Source organism: Lasiodiplodia theobromae (assembly GCF_012971845.1).
Source record: "Lasiodiplodia theobromae strain AM2As chromosome Unknown scaffold_99, whole genome shotgun sequence".
Taxonomy (NCBI): Eukaryota; Fungi; Ascomycota; class Dothideomycetes; order Botryosphaeriales; family Botryosphaeriaceae; genus Lasiodiplodia; species Lasiodiplodia theobromae.
In genome coordinates this window covers 1-19,193 of record NW_023336584.1, presented here as the reverse complement: position 1 = coordinate 19,193, position 19,193 = coordinate 1, and the positions used below count along the sequence as shown (strand labels likewise).

At 57.3% G+C, this 19,193-nt stretch overlaps 6 protein-coding genes across 6 annotated transcripts; 2 read left to right on the top strand and 4 right to left on the bottom strand.

Moving 5' to 3' along the window:
- Positions 1-3,420, bottom strand: LTHEOB_13016 (uncharacterized protein; the record flags this gene model as incomplete). Its single annotated transcript, XM_035509948.1, has 3 exons — positions 1-3,199; positions 3,249-3,289; positions 3,348-3,420. Coding segments are annotated over 3 exons (3,313 nt in total), but the record flags the coding sequence as incomplete, so codon positions are not given.
- A 1,348-nt stretch (positions 3,421-4,768) lies between these two features.
- LTHEOB_13015 (Thioredoxin) lies at positions 4,769-5,212 on the bottom strand (the record flags this gene model as incomplete). Its single annotated transcript, XM_035509947.1, has 3 exons — positions 4,769-4,964; positions 5,023-5,127; positions 5,190-5,212. The coding sequence occupies 3 exons, from the start codon at positions 5,210-5,212 to the stop codon at positions 4,769-4,771; spliced, it is 324 nt and encodes a 107-aa protein (XP_035362879.1).
- Positions 5,213-7,541: 2,329 nt separating this feature from the next.
- LTHEOB_13014 (uncharacterized protein) lies at positions 7,542-9,845 on the bottom strand (the record flags this gene model as incomplete). The annotated part of the gene is made up of 1 exon (XM_035509946.1): positions 7,542-9,845. One exon carries the CDS (start codon positions 9,843-9,845, stop codon positions 7,542-7,544), a length of 2,304 nt encoding a protein of 767 aa, XP_035362878.1.
- A 2,551-nt stretch (positions 9,846-12,396) lies between these two features.
- On the top strand, positions 12,397-13,960 carry LTHEOB_13013 (Kinetochore protein Nuf2 protein; the record flags this gene model as incomplete). Its single annotated transcript, XM_035509945.1, has 4 exons — positions 12,397-12,489; positions 12,547-12,813; positions 12,866-13,780; positions 13,841-13,960. 4 exons carry the CDS (start codon positions 12,397-12,399, stop codon positions 13,958-13,960), a joined length of 1,395 nt encoding a protein of 464 aa, XP_035362877.1.
- Positions 13,961-15,288: 1,328 nt separating this feature from the next.
- Positions 15,289-16,737, bottom strand: LTHEOB_13012 (APSES transcription factor protein; the record flags this gene model as incomplete). Its single annotated transcript, XM_035509944.1, has 5 exons — positions 15,289-15,322; positions 15,379-16,117; positions 16,174-16,336; positions 16,391-16,599; positions 16,671-16,737. The coding sequence occupies 5 exons, from the start codon at positions 16,735-16,737 to the stop codon at positions 15,289-15,291; spliced, it is 1,212 nt and encodes a 403-aa protein (XP_035362876.1).
- Positions 16,738-17,460: 723 nt separating this feature from the next.
- On the top strand, positions 17,461-19,193 carry LTHEOB_13011 (uncharacterized protein; the record flags this gene model as incomplete). The annotated part of the gene is made up of 3 exons (XM_035509943.1): positions 17,461-17,560; positions 18,616-18,782; positions 18,834-19,193. Coding segments are annotated over 3 exons (627 nt in total), but the record flags the coding sequence as incomplete, so codon positions are not given.

Here is a 19,193-nt window from a genome sequence, read left to right as displayed (position 1 = left end):
GAGCAGGAGGTTGCTGAGCAGGAGGTTGCTGAGCAGGAGGTTGCTGAGCAGGAGGTTGCTGAACAGGGGGTTGCGGAGCAGGAGGTTGCTGCGCCGGCGGCTGTTGTGCGGGGGGCGATTGAGGCTGAACCACAGGCGGAGCCGGCACAACGACCGTAGTGGAGCCACCAACACAGGTTTCGCAAACTTGCGTCTTCGTGATAGGTGCAGGTGTGGGGATGACGACCGGCGTCTGCACCTGCGGGGCGACGGGAGTCGCCGGGACGCTCACGACCATCGTGGTGTAGCCTCTAGAACAAGTCATGCAAACCTGAGTTTTCGTGACAACAGCAGGAGTGAGAATGATCGGCGGCGACTGTACTGGTGTTTGCACGATAACTGCAGGCGTGGGGATGATTGGTGGTGGCTGTACCACTGTCTGCATGATGACTGCAGGCGTAGCCGGCGCCTGTGTGTAGACAACAGTCGTGGGGACATTCGTAACCAGTATCGTTGAGCCGCCAGGGCAGGTAATGCAACTCTCCGTTTGGGTGACAACCACCGTCGTGGAGACAATCACCGGCGCTGGCGTCCGTGTCCGCGTCAGCGTGAGGACTGTAGTTGTGGGAACCTTCACGATGACGGTCGTTGAACCACCAGTACAGTTGCTGCAACTCTGTGTCTGCGTAACAACTGCGGTCGTGGGTACGTGGTATAGCGTCTGCATAACAACTGAAGTCGTAGGGACATTCGTGACAACAACCGTTGAGCCACCAACACAAGTATTGCAGATTTGGGTCTGTGTGACGACTGCAGTTGTGGGGATGGCCGACAGCGTCTTCGTGACAACAGCAGTTGTAGGAACGGACTGCGTCTCTTTACTGATGACGGTCGTAGTGTAGCCTCCAGGGCAAGTGATGCATTGTGCCGTAACAGTAACAGGCTGAGTCTGAATCTCTTTGCTGATGACTGTCGTAGTGTAGCCTTCAGCGCAGGTGAGGCACGGCTGTGTTACAGTAACCTTCTCAGTGTAAGGGACGGACTTCGTCTCAGTCTCCTTAAGCTTGACGGTTGTAGTGTAGCCGCCAGGGCATGTCTCGCACACCACAGTCACAGTGACGTAGTCAGTGTACGCAACAGTTTTGATCTCTTTCTCCTTAGTCCTGTACGTCGTTCGCAGCGTGACAGTGTTGTTCCTCTCACGCGTCACGTATTGAGTCGTGCCCGTGACCTGCGTAGAGATCATGCTTACTGTCGTGGTGGACCCGCCAGGGCAGGTGGCGCACGTAATCGTCTGCGTGACTTGGAGGGTTGTCGGCATAAGCACTGTCGTGGGCTTGGTCACGTAGATTGGCGTGGTGAGCACCTTCGATTGCGTCTTTGTCCTGTACACAGGCGTCTGGATGTACCTAGTCGTGGGGACCGGTGTAGGCACTTTTTCGGTCCTAACAAGAGTGGTGGGGTAGTAGACGGGTGTCTCCAAGCAAGACCAGCACGTCACAGTGTCCGGCGGCGGCGGCGGCGGTGGCGGCGTCGCGCATGGACAAGGTTCAGGACACGGTGTTGGACAGGGTGGTGACGGAGAGTATACAGGAGGTGGTGGAGAGTACACCGGTGGCGAGTACTCAGGCGGTGGCGAGTACACGGGAGGCGGCGAAGAGTAAATAGGAGGAGGCAAAGAATATTCTGGAGGTGGTGAAGAATACACTGGAGGTTGCGGTGTCTGGTTCGGCACCCAGAAGTGTTGCTCCTGCTTCGTCTCACAACTTATGCAGATTGAAGCTGAGAATTCAATCGAAGCACAGACTCCCTCTTCCTCGGTGGTCTTGTATGTGGCGGGCCCGGCCTGAGCTTGCATTGTCGGAGGCTCGCAAGTGTCGCACTCGGGGGTACCCTTATATATGCCAGTGCTGGCAATGACCTGAGTGATTTCGCAACTTATACAGAGTTTGGCATAGTAGTACTCAGAGCCACTAGGCTGCCAATAGTTTATCTCGTTCTGCTCGAATCGCTGCTGGATTTGGTACGGGATGTTGTCCCAAATGTCCGTGAAAGGCGGGAAAGACCTGGCAGCAAGAACATTGCGACGAACAGGGCGATCACGCCTCTGGCTACCACGCTTTCTAGCGCCGTTCGTCGCGCAGGGGCCAGTGAGTTGGCCCGAAAAACTCCAAGTGCATGGAGGAGCCTGAGTCTTTGACGACGTGCCGGTTGTGGTTGGGGGCTCAGAGTCAAGGGTCCCCGTAACAGTAGCCTCAATATCTGAAGAAGACCTTAGAGATACCTCGGACCCAGGAGACACGAAGGAGTTGGGGGGACCGGAATCACTGGAAGATAGAGTGCGGGTAATAGTCTCGGTCTCGAGACCCGTTCTCGTAGTCGTCATAGTGAATGTTCTCGTTGATGCAGGCTGGTCAGAACCCGCATCGGTGCTGCTGGCGAAAGAGCTGATGGAGCCCGGATCGACTTCGCTGGTGCTGACGGGGGCCGAAATCGCGGGATCGGAATCTGAAGTTGGTTGCGTAGAATCTGAGGAAACAGGATCCGACGACGAAGCATCAGGGTCCGACGACGAAGTAGAAGGGTCCGACGATGAAGCCGCAGGGTCTAACGAAGATGAAGTCGGTGGTGCAGTATCCGAAGCATCAGGGTCCGACGATGAAGCAGCAGGGTCTGACGACGAAGATGAAGTTGGTTCACTCGATTCCGAAGCAGCAGGGTCTAACGACGAAGATGAAGTTGGTTCACTCGATTCCGAAGCAGCGGGTACCGACGTTGAAGAAGCCGGTGGCGAAGAATCCGAAGTAGTGGGAGCTGAAGATGAATCTGATTGACTTGGATCCGAAGTATCTGGAGCCGACGACGACGACGACGACGAAGAGGAGGTCGAAGTAGGGTCCTCATCTGTTTCATCTTGCCTGGCTTTGAGCCTGCGCGAGCCAGCACTTGCATGGTCAACGATGGCGCTCCAGACGATGGTGTCATTGTTCGATTTGGTGATGTTATCTTTCAAGTAGCAGATTTGGCTCTTCTGCCCATACGAGATGGCTTTGCAAGGAACTTCTTCGGAACATTTTTCGAGGCACGTCTCGAATGAGTCGACCACGGAGGACCGGTAGTCTCCGCCAAAGTGATTGACTGAGCATTCGATCGTGAACTCGATGCCATTTGTCGTCTTATAAGATGTGTTGTCGTCAGATGGACACTGAATAGGGTCCTCCTGGAGAGATATTAGTTTCTCTTGGTTGACCCAGCGTGTCATTGCATACCTGCGCGAGGTTTGTTATAGCAACAGCCGGGTGAGCCCTCGCTGGTAAATACGAGTGCCATTAGTTCAATATTTAAGTGCGGTCTTGGGAAGCACATACCTGGGCGCGGCGCAGCCCACGCCAACTGTCCGATGGACAGGAGCGGCAGGCCAATGAGCCCTGCCCTGACCATCGCTGCTTCGTGCATAGCAGCAGATGCAGAAATTTACGAGTCTGTGTTACGAGTAGCCCGAAACAGATCAAACGAATGAAAAATGGGTGCGTAATGGTCGGAAAGAAGAAGGGACGGCCTTTTGTGCTGCGATATACCTTCCCCAACATCTTATGAGTTGGTACACTAGATCTTCCCGGTGTGATCTCTCCTGTATATGCTACTCCGAGATAGGACAGTGAAGGTGTCATCTTGAGTCCTTTTTTAGTTACAAGTGCGTGGAAATCGAGCAGGGAGGGTTGAATTTGTGGTTAGATTAAGGGGAAAGGGCGCCGGTTTGTGTGGCGGAAAAAGAAGTACGGACATGTGCAGATAGTCAAGCCCTCTTTGAATGAGGTTGGAAAAAACAAAAGAACAAGACTGAATGAGGAAGACTTGACCTTGATATTGACCGTAGGAGGAGTACTTCTGCGTAACCCCACAAATCGACCGCAGGAGCATCACAACCCGACAGGCCTCAGCTGCCACAAGGAATGCTTCGCGCAGACTTCAAACTCCAAATGATCCGCCGTTAGGAAGTTCAGTTCGCAGCCATGGTTTACGGGACGGGCCGCGCTGGTCGGGAGCAACCGGTCCAGATGGGTTCCGTCGTTGAAGGCAAGCAATGCCGATTAGGTTCAGTAGAGGGCCGATCAGTCCACTTACTCCTCCTTTCCAATGTCCTCACAAAGCAAGGGGAATTGGCAGGATCATGGGCTGTTAGCCGCGGTAAAGGAGCCATTGAGGCTGAAAAAGGGACGGTAAAAATGGTACTCGGACAGACTAGACACCATTCTCTGCACGACGAAAGCCTCACACGCAAATCTGTATCAAGGATGAGGCCGTCGATATATGTGTTTGCACGGGTTCTCATGGGTCCAGGTTTGCGCGCAACGTCTGGATGCACCCGAAGAATTGCCGTTCAACCGGAAAAATTAGTATATCAAGTTGTTCGAAGCACTATACCTGACCTGACCATAGCCTGTTGAGCGAATTAGCAGTAACGTACATCATTCTTGGATCAAAAGACCACGGGTGAATCGGATCCACGTTCGCCTCAGATGTCACATGTCACTCACTACGTGATGGTGCACTTGAGCAAGCCTCCAATTGCCGACTAAGGGGAATATCTATCCATCATGCATTGCCGGAATTCCGTATTCTCTAATGATCGGTTCGACCGAATGAACCGGATGGACACGGCCGCCACGGCTTCAAGGCGATGTCGCAGCAGGAAGTGCCAGGCGACCGGACTGAAGGGTTTTCGCTTCCATCAAAATTCCTCCCAACGTCATCATGCCGTTTTATCGACTGCGAACGGGCTGTGCATTTAAGCCTCGCCAAGGTGCTGCTTGATGGCAGCCTCGAGAGCCTTGGGGTTGGCGCCGACGACCTCACCGACCTTCTCACCGCCCTTGAAGAGCAGGAAGGTGGGCATGGCGCGGATGCCGAGCTCCTGGGCGACGTCGGGGACCTCGTCGACGTCGAGCTTGTAGAACTTGGCGTTGGGGTAGTTCTCGGAGAACCTGCGAGAGTCGTGTCTCAGCACACGAGATGGCATCGATAAAGGAAGGGAGTGCTTACTTGACGACCTGGGGCGCGATGACCTTGCAAGGACCGCACCACGTCGCGAAGCAGTCGAGGACGACGAGCTCGGGCTCCTTCAGGGCCGAGTCCCAGTCAGACTTGCTATTACACAAAATCCATCAGCATCTGCGCGGCATTGGACCGAAGGTGGGGGCCGGGCTCACGTAGCGAGGTTGTGGACAGGCATTTTGGTTGCGGGGGTTTGGGAGAAGAGTCTCGACGGTTGGATGCGGACGAAGGACGGCGTAGGGCGCGATACTGGGGCACGCAAACGCGGTGCGGCGGTAAGCAAAGATCTTCTCAGAGTTGCGGCGCTGAAAGACATGTGGAAGACGAGGGCGACGGCGTAGTTAAATAGACGGTGACGTATGTGCACAAAGAAAACGGATGATAAATTCGCGTTTTGGAAGATGCTGGACGGGTGGAATGCGGATTGTTCAGCGGAGGTCGAGGGCCGAGGGCGAGGCGTGAAATTTCGCCGCCGCGGCCGGGCAGTGAGGGGCAGCGCGGGCAGCGGGCGAGGGGCAGGCAGGCGCACGCAGCGGGCCGGCGCAGCGCGGCAGGGCACAAAGGGAAGGGGAGGCGGCACTCACAGTCTGCTCTCTGAGGGGTGAAGTTCGGGGATGGAGCGTGTCGCGAGTGTTGACGGTGGTGATGGGCAATGCTCGGGCGCAGTGTATTTCAAAGCCGCCGACCAGCCAGACCGACGACCGCCCCTCACTAATGACGTGATCCGAGAGCCCGCTGTCTTCTTCCGGTGCTGCTGATGGCAACCCTTTACCCCATCCTCCCTCTCGAGCGTCACCCCAATGCGTCCGCCTGCCTATCGCACGCCCCGCCTGCAGCTGCGCTGCGCGCTAGCCGCAGACGCAAGGTCTCAGCTGCCAGCCTGTGGTTGTACAGCCGTGAAGCTGATCTTCAAGTTCCGACGACGGCGTGCCGACCACGTGTGATTAGCAAGCATTCCAACAACATACCGACATCGCCGTGTGCCAGGACCGACTTTCCTGGAAAATCGCCTGGGGGGCATCTCGCGCGGCGAATGCATTGTCGCTGATTAGCCGACACCTAAGCCCGCCGGCCGTTTCCACGCCTTCTCGGTCGCCGGCGCCGCATACATACCGATTCAGCACAGAAATAGGTACACACCACGCTAACGATTGAATCTAGCCCTCCGTTAGAGTTGTGTCGTCGTCATTCGAACGGCCATTCTTTTTTTGAAGTCGTCTATCTGAAGCATACCAGAGCGTTTCACCCCTCACTATAAAACCGTCGGTTGAAGCCAGTAGACCCCCGGGCCAGCGTCATCGCCCCACCATGGCTGCCTTACCATACGTTTTAGACGGGGACCCCGGCCGCTGTTGTAGATCGCATTTCTTACGGCCTCCAGGTCGCACATCTTACGAAATCCGCACTATATTCAAAGTAAGCCACCTCGCTTGAAGTAGTAAATGGTGTCAGATCAACGTCATTGTGCGCCGGGATAGCTCCATGTCTATTCTTGTGCGTGGAAAATGCATTCAGCCGTAGCATTTTTCGTCCAACGAAAAAAAACTAGACAAAAGAGGAACGCGGGGTGAAAGGTACTACGACTACTACTACTACAGATTTTGTGCGACACTATTCGCAACAGAGGTATCCTCAAGCAAAGCCAAAACATCAAAAGACCACAATCCTTTCCCGCCCAGCTAAGCCTTCCCGCTGTATGAACTCCTTCCAAAGTGCCTAAAAAAAGGTACAACCGCCGATCAGCCTGTCGCGGAGGAAAAAGCAAAAACGAAAAAAGAAAATTCCAAAACGCTGGAGCTCCTTTGCCGTCTATAACCCGCTAATAGCAGAGCAACAGCATTATGATACCTCTACTCCAACCAGTCCAAACGACGCGGTCATGACAAAGGAGAAGCGCTTTCGTGCCAACGAATGAAGTGTTGAACGGCCAGCCAGCAGCAGCGGGCATGCAGTATGCACAATCGCTTGCTCGCTCAGAGACCGGCTAAGAGTGATGACAGAGCCGCTCAGGAAAAAAAAAATTGCTCCAGATTCCCCCGCTGAAACGTCGAAAAAAAAAACACAGTAAATGAAACAAAACATGATAGTTGCAAATCGAAATAGCCGCCGCGGAATGTGCCAAAAGACAAAGAGATACGCCAACAGTGCAGCGGAGAGATGCCCAGAGCTTACACAACCGTCACATGCCATATCCTCGCCCAGTCGAGACAAATAGAAGTAGTGTAGGTGTCGATGATGGATAGCTCGCCAGAAAGCGGGTGTTGGAGAGGAACCAGACGGGACCTTTTTTTTTTCGATGAGTTAGATCTGGTGATGAGAGTATTGAGCCATCAGGCGCAATAAAAAGGAAATGTTGAATGAGTGTCTCGGGTCAGTCTTAGGAATAGTAGCCAAAAGCAGCCAAAACGAGATAAGGAAATGGGAAACGAGCGACATGTCTGGTTTCACCAACTCCCAACCTCAAGGCGGTTGAACCAACTTATGGACACTACCTACGACTGTAGGTCTTACGACTGGGGGTCGGGGGAGGCTTGCGAGGTTGCACTCGCCCTGTTTGCATCAATGGAACTCCGGCTGGACCTGATGTCCAAGAGCTTCGCGCTGCTGCCGCTGAATTGCCGCGCATGCCCCTTGGACAAGTTGATACTCGAAGCCCGGTGCACCGTGACCTCGGGACTATCCTCGAGGGCTGTTGGGCTGTCTGTCTTGTCTTCAACGGGCGTTGCAGGAATGACACCTTCCATCGCTTCACCGCCGGCCGAAGCATCTTGTGCTTCATCGGGGAAGAAGCTAAGAAGACCCTCCTGAGACTTGGCACGCGCCTGGCGGTGAACAACGGTGGGTTTCCTGACAATCGAGTTGTGCACGACTGTCTCCTCGGGGGTGGGCTGGTCATCCTCGTCTTCGTCGTCTTCGGCGCCGGCATCGGTATTGTTTGCGAGAGCGACACTGCTCGCCTTGCGCTGCATCTCATGGTTGGGTACATTCCACGATTCCTCAGGGCCGGGCGTCAGTCTACGGAAGTACTCGTCATCGGGGATGCCGAGCTCCTCGTAGGAAGCATTCCAGTCTTCCCGCGGTCTCCTGAAAGACGAGCCATAGCTGCTGCGCATGGCCCTAGAGCCGCGCTTGACGGGTCTACCGGAGAACCACGAACCTTCCGAATCGACCGAGGCGAGAGAGCCAGACATGAGCGCCGAAGTCCTGCCAGCAGGGCTGACAGGAGAGTCTGTTCGGAGCTTGGTGGCACCATCCTCCGTTGACTTGGGTTCTTCGAGCTCATGTGTATCTGGAGTCTCAGAAAGGCCTCTGCGGGCAGAGAGTGCTTTGGCGGAAACAACTTCTGGGGACTGCACCCTCGAATCAGGCGGCGACAGTGGCATCCTCTCGGGAAGATCTTCGCGGAATTTCGACATGGTGCGGACCGGAGTGCCGGATGCTTTACGGACGGGTTGCTGCACAAGATGGGCAGGCAGCGCATGACGGCCCATGGATTCTCTGGACGTGTTGGAGAAGGAGATGTCGGACGGCGCAGTGACATTAGTGGTTTGATCAACTGACCGTCTCTTCAGCAGGGCTGAAGGGCGGCGTTTGAAAGTCGACCACCAACCACCGCGTTTGCTGACGTCGGAACTTCTTCTACGGCTGAGCGAGGAATTCCGACTAATGGTAGACGGCTGGATGGCGGATGGAGTAACCTCCTGAGTCAGCTCAGGAAGGTCGGACACGTTCGAAGGGCCTCGTGCGTGTTGGTGAACAGGCGAGGTTGGGGGGGACAGATTCTGGGAGGCTTGCGAGTAACGAACAGCCTGAGCGGTAGCTACGACGGGATCATCGACCGGTGTCTTAACAGGCGATGATGTCGTCTCGGCAGGCGTTGGCGGCGGTCTTGTGGGTGTGGTAATGATTCTCGGGGCGTGGCCGTCCTGGGCCACTTCCGCAGCAGGAGCCCTGTCCTCAATTCCAAGCCCCATTGCCGCGTCGAGCTCAGCATCAGCCCTCGCGGCGGCTGCCTGCTCTCTGCTGGCCTCCTTCTGGCGCTGTTTCTCTGCTCTCTTCTCAAGTTTCCGGCGGAGGCGTTCTTCATCTGCTTTCCTTTTCCGTTCTTTTCTTCTCTGATCCCTTTCCATCAGTTCTCTTAATGTGCCGGCATCCATGTCATCCGCCAGATCGTCGATAGTTTTGCTCTCTTTGAGTGCTTCCTTGCTGATCCTCCGACGTTGCGAATTGGACCGGGATACGTCGGCGCGTTCTTGGGCATGGTGCTGCCAATTATAGATGGGCGGACTACTCGAATAACGGATGGTGGGTCTGGGGGCGAAGACGTCAAGCGCGCTGACCCTGTAAGAGGTTGACAGCATTTCCGAGCTACCCGTCATAGACGACTGAATTGAGTCGGCCATGGGCAGGGAGACATCGGACGTGGGCCGGTTATCGAAATGTCTGCTAAAGCCTCTGCGAACCTTTTTGCTGTCACGGCGCATGGTGCTGCCGGACTGAGGCGCCGGCCGCTTGATGGCAATGGGAGCACTCATGGCTCTGATCTCCTCCTCGCGGACTTGGTCGTCCTTGCGTTTCTTGGTTGACTTTCTCCTCGGTGGACCGTCTTTGGAGGGGCGTTTTTGAAGCTTAGATCGGTGACTGCCCGAAGGCTGTAAGCTTGTGTGTGGGCCGGCTTGGCTGTGGGCATTGGGTTGGAAGTTGTAGGGTATATCGGAGTCGTTGCGCAGGGCCGGGCGGAGGTGAGGGCTGGTACGCAGGGCATGGGTAACGGGCAGCGCGGTTATGTCGTCGCGGCTGCTCGAGGCCATTGGGTGATGCTCAGCATTCGACAGCGCAGCAGTTGGCCTCTCCTTATCCCGCGGCCGTGACGCACTGCCACTGTCAGCGGAAGCCCTCCTTTTGTTTCGTCGCCTGGATCTCCGGCTTGGGCGTCGCGCAGGGTCATGGGGGTCCGTTGTCAGTGGGCCAGGCCTGTATGGGCTTACAGGCCTCTTCCCTTCAGGCACAGAGCCGTCAGGGTTAGGCCTGGACCGGCGCGCCTTCCGCCTGCCGAAGGGCCAGACGGGCATGGAGACGGTCGCTGGCGGCGCGGCGATCCCGGGGTGAGAGAGGGTCGAAGCATGCGCGGGCGTTAGGCGTCAAGGCGAGCGAAGGTGTATGTCTAGCAGGGGAGCGCGGTGGGCGGAAATTGGCAGTTGGCGGAGTGGCGCGCTCTAGGTCATGGCGCGCGGAGGCGGTTCATGTGACGGCGGCGCACGCGCAAGCTGAGAGGGCAGAGAGAGGATAGTGTAGGCGAGAACGAGCGTGGAGGTTGCGTATGTGGCGACAGTGGATTTGTAGGAAGAGTGCTATGGGGGAGCACGCATGGTTGAGACGTCGCAAAGCAAGGGCGCGGCGACAGGCGAAAAACAGTCACACTGCAAGGGCAAAAGCAAGAAGAACGGCGGCAGACGAGTCGGCGCTGGCCAGGCTGCGCGCTGCGCTCCAGAGGCAGAGAGAGCTATGATCGCTGCCGTGGCGCCCCAGCGCGCGGCCCCACGCCCAAACGACAGAGGCTGCTGCGCGCTGCAAAGCCCGGCCAGCCTCTGCTGACAGCGGCGCTCTGCCATTGGCGGCGCTGGCGCATGGTGGGCGGCGGCCTGGCAGCCTGGTACACCGGACGAGGTGGAACTGCGCTGCGCTAGGTGTATCCGGGCCAGGGAAGCTCCGCGTGCGCCTGCTGCCCCGTCCACGCCCGCCGCCGTTGCAGGCGCATTGTCGCGGCGGCGATCGCGAGCCCGCCGCCTTCGCGTGCGCCTGCCAGCCGCGCCCTCGTACCCGGCCCTGTGGTGGCGCGCGGCTTGGAGGCATGCGGCTTGCTTCTGCGCACGCGGGCGCAGATACGACGGAGCCCAGCGTCTCGTGCCCGCCGCCCTCGCGCGCGCTCGAATGCCGTGCCCTCAGGTGGCGAGCAGGCGCCGTGCCTGAGCAGTCTCGTGCTGTGCGACTTGGATCCTTGTCGTAATACAGCCAGGAACCACTCTGCATGCCTGCTGCCAATCAGAGCCAGCCCGTGGCCCGGTCCGCCCAGAAAGGAGCAGCAAATCTTGTCGCGGCCCCACTGCTGGACGGCAGACACTCCAGCCCTCAGGCGTCCCTGAACGCGTGCACCGATACCCCTGGATCGCGGGCTTTTTGGAGGCTGGGCACGGGATCGCGCAGGCGGGCCGACGACTCCATGCGCCGTTGCGGCCAGGCGTTTCGCGCGTTCCTGCTGCCCGCAGTCGCAGCGGCCCAGCGCATGCGGAGAGCGCACAGAGGAGCATGCGAAGAATCCCCAATCCTCTCTCAGCCCAGGGTCCTCGAGTGACGAAATGCGCGCCAGGGCCACCGCCCGTGGGGCCACAGCCTGGCCCGCCCAGCGCGCTTGTAACGGCCGGTATTGAAGGCGCGGTCGCGACCGTTGGCGAGGCGGCGCCGGTGACAGCACGTCACGGCGGAACGAGGGTGCCCATACTACATGACCTGTCCTTGCGCTGCAAGACCGCTCGATTCTGGCACTGCTCCGGCACTGCAGCCCGAGCTTTCTGGACCCTCGTGCGGAGAAAACCTGCAGCCCACTGCCACTCGGCTGTGACTCGCCCGATCTCAGAATCACGACGAAGGACAGGCTGGCGGTGCAGCGCTGGCCACGCACGCGTAGCCAGTGACGCGCGCAGACAACCCTCAACACATACACCGCCAATGTGACACCGCTCGGCAGCTTCCCGTCGCAGCAATCTTCCGTCCGCGCAGCGCTGTGGAAATCGCAGTGCTGGCTGCCACGAAGAAGCAAATCGCGCCCACATCGAGACTGCAATTAAACTCTGCTCCTCCCTGCCGCCAAGGACCAACGCTCGGAAATGCACGCAAGTCACCGGTTGGGCTGCAGGCTGTTCCAGCGGGAAACTTGGACTCGGCCTGACTCTCGTCGACAGAAAATCATCGGATTGCCCCGACGGGAAATGATGGGCCCCGGCAGTTGGCGTGCCAGTTTTCGAGCAGCCGCGTATACGGCATGTCGCGCTGGTCTGTTCCAACGCTGCAGATTGCCAATGGACCAGAATGTTCGCCGATTGCGTGCATGCGCCTCAGTGGGCTGGGCGAGACGGCACCGTCGGGCGCGGTTAGATGGGCCGGTCCTCGGACTCCCGACGGGACGGAGTCGAAAAATCACGTGATGATCGTTGTCCGGCCGCCGGCGCCAGGACCGACCGTCGGTTTAGGCGAAAAGTAAACAACAGCACGGTCGAGCCCCAACAACGCAACTCACCCAAGCTCGCGCAGATATACGCCCGCCCGCTTTGCTCAAGCTATCTCCACCGTGATTCTGCCCTGGATATGGATTTCAACCCGCGCATGAGCATGGCGCGCGGCTCCACCATGAACAACCATCGCGGCCGCCAACAAGAGGAAGACTCCTTCATGACTTTGGTATTGCGCAGACTCCAATTGCACTACGCTGCGCACCTGGCTGACAGCGCTTTCTAGCCTGACCGTGAAATCGCGTCATGCATCAGCGACATTGGCATCAACTTCAGCATTGCCGACCTCCAGAAGCCCAACCCCCAGCAGATCCAGAAGGTCTTCGAATGGTTCGCAGAGCTGCTCATGAACACGACCCGCGAGGTCGTCGCGCCGGCAATGAAGGCCGCCGCAGACGACATGGCGGGCGAGGATCTCGCTGACCGGATATTCACCCCGGACACTCGCGACCTGATGGGCTTCTTTGTCATTATGAGAAAGCTGTTGATGGAAGTAAGCAAGCTGGGCACTGCGGCTCGATCCAGGTCGTTCTAACTGCTCCCAGTGCGGCATCCATGACTTCACGTTCCAAGACCTGTACAAGCCAACGCGCGAACGCCTGGTCAAAATCTTCTCCTACATCATCAACTTCATTCGCTTCCGCGAGTCGCAAACAACCGTCATTGACGAGCATTTCAACAAGTCGGAACGCACGAAGCTCCGCATCGAGCAACTTTACAATGAAAACCAGGATAAGGAGAACCATCTGCAGGAGCTAGAAAGGAGCCGTAAAACAACGGAGACGCAGATGGCTGCCAAGGAAAAGAGGCAAAAGGAGCTCAAGCAACGCCTGCTTGACCTGAAGATGGGCCAAGAGAAGGTTGTCGAGAGACTTGAGATGGTCAAGGAAGAGCAGCGGCGGCTGAAGGAACTTTTGGAAAACAAGACGGAGCAGACGATGAACGTGCGCCAAGATGCTGCCAAGCTGCGGCCGTACACGACTCAGAGCCCAGCCGTGCTAGAAGCATCGCTCAAGGACCTCAATACGAACTTGGCTGCCGACAGGGCTGCGATCGACGCGCTTGATCGTCGTGGTCGCGCCCTGCAGACCTCCACAGAGACTTTCACGGCCGTCGCGAAAGATGTCGACGACTGCACGCGCCTCTTAGGAGACCTGGCGCAGGACATCAAACAAGAGCAGGAAGAGCTGGCCAAAGCCGACCGACACAGGCAGGCGCTCAGCGAACGTTCAAACAACGTTCGGGATGTTGAGCGTCAAGAGAAGCTGCTCACGAAGCAGCTGGCCAATGTTAACGCGCGCACCGAGAAGCTGCGCAAGAATGCGGACGATAAGGCGGAAGCTGCCCGTGTGCGCATGGAGGAGCTGAAGGCGGTGCACAAGAAGCTAGCCGAGGAGCGCGGAGAAAAGAGTCGCGAGATGGAGAGGAGAAGGGTCAGAATCGAACAGACGGAAAAGAAGGTAAGCTAACATCGCATATCTCATTTACGCACATGATGAACTAACAGCAGCTCCTTCTAGATGACCGATCTCAAGGAGAACATTGAGAACGAGGTAAACATCACTCGAGAGCAGTACATGCAACTGGAGTCGCACATTAAGCTTTACATCACCGAGATGGACCAAAGCATCAGCTGTTGACCGGCATTCTTACTATTCGACGTCTTGTCAAGTCCGCATCGGTCATGATTCACGATGTCGGATTTCTTGTTGATTCTTAATGTGAACGGGCTTGGTCAGTGGGTCGGTTTGGCGTTTATTTGAGAGCTGGGATGATGATACCACTGGGTTGAACTTGGAAACGGCCTGGTCCTTCTTTGCAACTGGAACACTTTTTACCTTGCTGTCGCAATGAACTATAATTTTGTCCATCCATTTTTCAACGTTCTACGTAAGATGTATTGCACTGTTTCCGTGAGTAACCGAATTACACGCCAAGCTGTTGTGCAATTCCCCAGCCTATGTACATTCACGTCCCGAAGTCCAACCCCACTGCCTGTGGAACGCGACTATGCTTTTTGCAACCTGCCGTGTCATATACCAATCGGGACAAAGATGAGAAATGATTTGCTACGCTATTGGACCCGCCAGCATGTAACCGAACACCACTGCGCTCTTCGTCCGTTCTCCAGCATTCTCCACTAGCGTCCTTGACCCTCCATTCCATGAAAGCCTAGATCCCGGTGCAACCCAGCAGAATGAGGGCTGGGAGCAATGCTGTAACTCTAACCCGGCACGAGGCCTGCACGTTCCTCAGACATGCTAGTCATACTTGCGGTTACTTAGCAATGTGATACCGCTACCAATGGCCGGTTTGGGCTTGCGCCATCGTCTGCTGGTCGTGAACAACAAAGTCGTAGCTCGTAGGGTCAATTGAGGAACTAGAGCAGCGCGACAGCGATGTGAATTACGTAGATACATACAACCGTCTCGATCGACAGAGAGAACTAGTAATGACTAGCGGAAAGGCGGCGCAGCGGAGGGGGAGACGAGCGGCGCCGGGGCAATCTTGAGTCTTGAACACACGTGAACCCCGACGTGACTTTCTGCTCCACAACATCCCCGTGCGACTAGCTTCCGATTGGTGGTCCTGTCAGCTCCAATCTGCCTTCCTGAGCGCCAGAGCTATAAAGCAGGGAAAAATGAAGAGGGAAAACGGGGAGTTAAAAAGACCATAGACCAGATAATAGCTGAATAATAAAGTCCCTCCGGTGCCACTTGCTCTTTGGAAAGAGGTCTGATAGAGATCTTGCCGCCGCGTACTACGCACATTCTTATCCCAACACGTTTGACCAACAACGCCCCAGACCTAGTACTCAAAAAAGAAGAAGCGGCAAATCGGAAAATCGGGTCGACCCGATGAAGTCTGTCTTGTGGTATCAAGTGATCGCAACGATGTCGTTCTGGCACAACATCTCAGTATTTCCGGCCAGCCTGGCTCGTGACGTCTCAAGGCGCACACAAGAAGACTACAGCAGGCTCTGGAAAAAGGGAATCATCGCACTATAACCTCGTCAGTTGAAGGTCCTCTTGGGGAATTGCGAGAAGGAAAGACAAACCCAATGGCCAACGTTGCGCTTAGTCCCATAAACGCCTTTGATCTGACCCTTTCCTTGCGCAGTTCCTCTTCCAGCACCTTTGTTTTCTTGACAGGCTGCACCTCCATGGTAGTCTCATCAGCATCCATGTCTTCAGGCGACAGGTCCTCGGCCTTGCGCTTCTGTACGTTCCTGCTGCCCTCGGCCTTGTTGGCCTCCTCAACCATCTTGCGTGCGTTTGCGATCATTTCCTCAGGGCTCTCGGGAAGCGGCAGGTCCGGATGATCGGCCGGCACGTCGATCTTGACGGCGGTCGTTGTAGTTTCAACCTCGCCCTCCTTCGTCACTATCTCATCCACCTCGACGCGAACCTTTTCGACACTAGCGGCAGCTCCCTCGCCATTCACAGACTCTGTCGGCTCCGAGGGTGCAGGGGTGGACTCGAGCTCCTTGGACAGCGCACTAGGCGTCGCATCGCGGGCTTCCCTCGCGCTCTTCCTTGTAGTGCGCGGCTTGCGGGGAGAAGCAATCTTGCGCGGGGTCGATTTGCTGGGTGATGCGGAGCGCAACTCCCTGCCGCGCGTGCGCACGGTGGTCGCCGATGCCGGAGGGAAGAGCGTGTTCTTGTCCGGAACGATGAACTTGGGCGGAGTAGAAATCTCGTGCGAGCCCTTGTCCTTGGTGCCCTTCTCAATGGGCGCAGGGTCCACAAGCGCCACCACCCAGGCCTTCATGCCATACTCATCCGCAAGGGAGAGCGCTGTCCAATCCTGTCAGCCGCTGTGCCCAGAACACCTAGCGTAACGAAGAACATACCGTCTTCGGGAGAGATCCAGACGTTGCCAGCCACTTCCTCGTCCCCCGCGGTTGGCAGCGACTTGTGGTGAGTGCGCTCCGTCTCCTCCTCTGCAAGGGAGGCCCACGGGAACGCAGCCTTGAACATGCCCGTCGCGCTGATGTAGCCATCATTGCTGCGGCGCTGCGCATTTCCGTCAGCGTGCGCCCATCAGCCATGCGTCCCAGGGATCCTTACCATCAGAAAGTATGACTCCGGGTAAGCCTGGTTCTTCTGCAAATTGAAGATGCCGGAGCCCTTGAGGTCCTTGGGCAGCGGGACGCGCAAGTGGGCATAGTCGAACAGGCCGAGATTCTCGGCCTTGGTTGCATTGGAGACTCCGATCTGGCCGGGCTTGACATGCAGGTTGGTCTGTCCCAGGCGGCGGCGCTCGATGAGGATCTCGACTGGGCGCGGGAGTTAGTGCAGCTCACACAGAGGGCGACGACTGGCGCATTGGCGCGCGGGCTGCACGTACGCGGCGGAGTGTGCTCGGGCAAGATGAGCGGGTTGCGCGCTTCGGGGAGGGAGCGTGGGGAGGCCATGGGGATGCTCGGTCAGAGGGTGGTTGAGCTCGCCGCAGGTTGTGTCCGGAGGAGAGTGGAGAGCGACAACGGGGGTGGTCAGCGCGGGGGAGCGGCTGTGCGAATGCGGGCGAAGAATGCGATGCAGATGGTGCTGAGGGGGAGAACGACGCGAACGCGAAATGACCAGAGTTGCGGTCGCGACACAGAGGGCGAGCTTTGATGCTCCGCAGTGCGGCCGCCCCTGCTCTCCCACACCGTGACTTGCACAAAAGGGGAACGAGCCGAGCCCGCGCATGCACCAGAGCTGCGCAGGGCTGGCGCCGCGATTGGACGAGCGCCGACTACACCCTCACGGCTCGCAAACAGCCTAGATTAGCGTTCTACACTTTGGTCGCTGGGACTCGTCGGCGCTGCGGGCTGGCGGCGATCACGTGGAAATGGCGCACCGGCAATGTGGTGTGCGCGCCCCTGCAGGCAGGAGAACAAAGAGCAGCGGGCGTTGTTTGGCATGGTTGGGTGTCCTCAGCGTCGCTGGCGTGCGGGATGGCTGCAGAACGGCACGTGACGCGAGGCGATTCTGGACTGCGGCGGTGAAGGCTGGCCTGGGCTTGCAGCGTGGGGCAGAACGGAGCAACTCAAAACAGAGGGGCTCTCGAGCTGGCGTTGTCGACTCTCCCCCTCAATCAAGCACAACTCCTCTTCCTCGCCCCCCATCGCACAGCACCCGCTTCTACTGCCACCATGTCCAGCGCCGAGCACCACGACGACGAGCTTGCCCCCGAGCAAACCGAGGGCTTCAAGGTCGGCGAGAAGAAGACGATCGACGAGTATCAGCAGCTGGGTGAGTAGACCTCCCCCATCCCGCCCATGTGCTTCTCCCGTGCCCGCCCGGCCCAGCAATCTGTGCGGGCCCTCCAAAGCCGCCGCCTCTGCCTCGCTGGAAGCTCCCGGATCCGCTGCTGGGAACAGCATGGCCTCTCTGGCCTGCCTGCAGATCACCCTACTTGAGCCTCGTTTTGGACCCTGGATGTTCCCGTTGCGACTACGCCCGAGGCACAGACCTGCCGCGGCCCTCGCCGCTGACCTTCTGTCGGCCATGCTTCTGCTTTGCATCCCGCCCAACTGCATTGACGCCTTTGGGTGCGGCGCGTCAAACTTGCCGTTTGGGTTAGCTCGTTTGCCCAGCCCGCCTCGATTGCCCCTGTAAGCTCCAAGCTCCTCCAAACGCTGGGCTGCAACAAGACCGGGGAGTTGAAGCTCTTGTCCGGATGCATTTGTCCAAATTTAAACTGTGCATCCACGTCCGGACAAACGCTTCTGCTCCCCTTCTGTTGTAAAAAAAAAAAAATTGTCGCGGGTCATGCCTGCCTATTGCGGCGTGCTGTTTCCTCGGCTTCACGATTCAAGCAACCAGCAACTTCTGCTTGCAGGAGCTGGGGCTGTCACTTCCTAAGAAGCCGATGCGCGCTCTACATAACTTTCTCTCTCCGCTGCCAACTTCTCTCACCAACGCATCCCGCTCGACAACATTTTTCATCCGTCGACTATTGCTACGGACGTCCTTTCATTAGCCAGAGTTGCTACCCACTCGCACTTGGAATTACGCTATGTCTTTTTCCACTCCCCTCAAGAAAAGCGGTGCTCCTTCCTCAGCGCCACCTCTGAAGACCGACATGGCCGCAACTTTGCCTTCGCACGTGCGACACACACGACCACTCTACTCTTTTCCGCGTACGTACTGGAGCCGCAACCGCAAGATCAGATGCGGAGAGGGTCACAGCCAGCGCACTCAGCCGCGCCCGTGTCTCCGCATCACCACACCCATCCAGCTGCCAAGTCAGCCGCAGCCTGAATGGTGCCCTCTGCGTGTTTTGACTCAAAAAGTCGATGACTCAGCTCTGTGGATCTTCCTGCATGTCTTGTCTGAAAATTCCAAGGTCATCGAGCCAGCCGCGGAAGAAAGGCAAGCTGTCATTGTCCATTCAGCTCACCGTTGGGCCGAGAACGGCAGTCGTATCCAGCCAGGCCAGAAACACCTCGACGGCTTGCTCTTCGTTTCTGTGGTAAGTTTACGCTCAATGGGCATACAGCACATTCATTGACTTGTTTGCCAGATTGAGCCTTCAGAAGCAGACGGAGACAGCCCGAGCAAAGAGCAGACCAGCGAGCAGCCGCCCAAAGGAGATGACTCAAACCCGGTGGAGACAGTCCCAAAAGAGAACAACTCTGATTCGAATCCGCCGGGAGATGGCTCTGGAGGCTCGGGTGGCTCTGGGGGCTCGGGTGGTGATGGCTCGGGTGATGATGGCTCAGGAGGGAAGGGTGGTGGTGAAGGATCTGGGAGCGCCTCCTCCAGGAAAAAAGACAAAAAGAAAGATGAAGGGGACAATGAAGAGGAACAGCGAGACCCACCTCACGAGAACCCTCACGAGAACCCTCACGAGAACCCTCACGAGAACCCTCACGAGAACCCT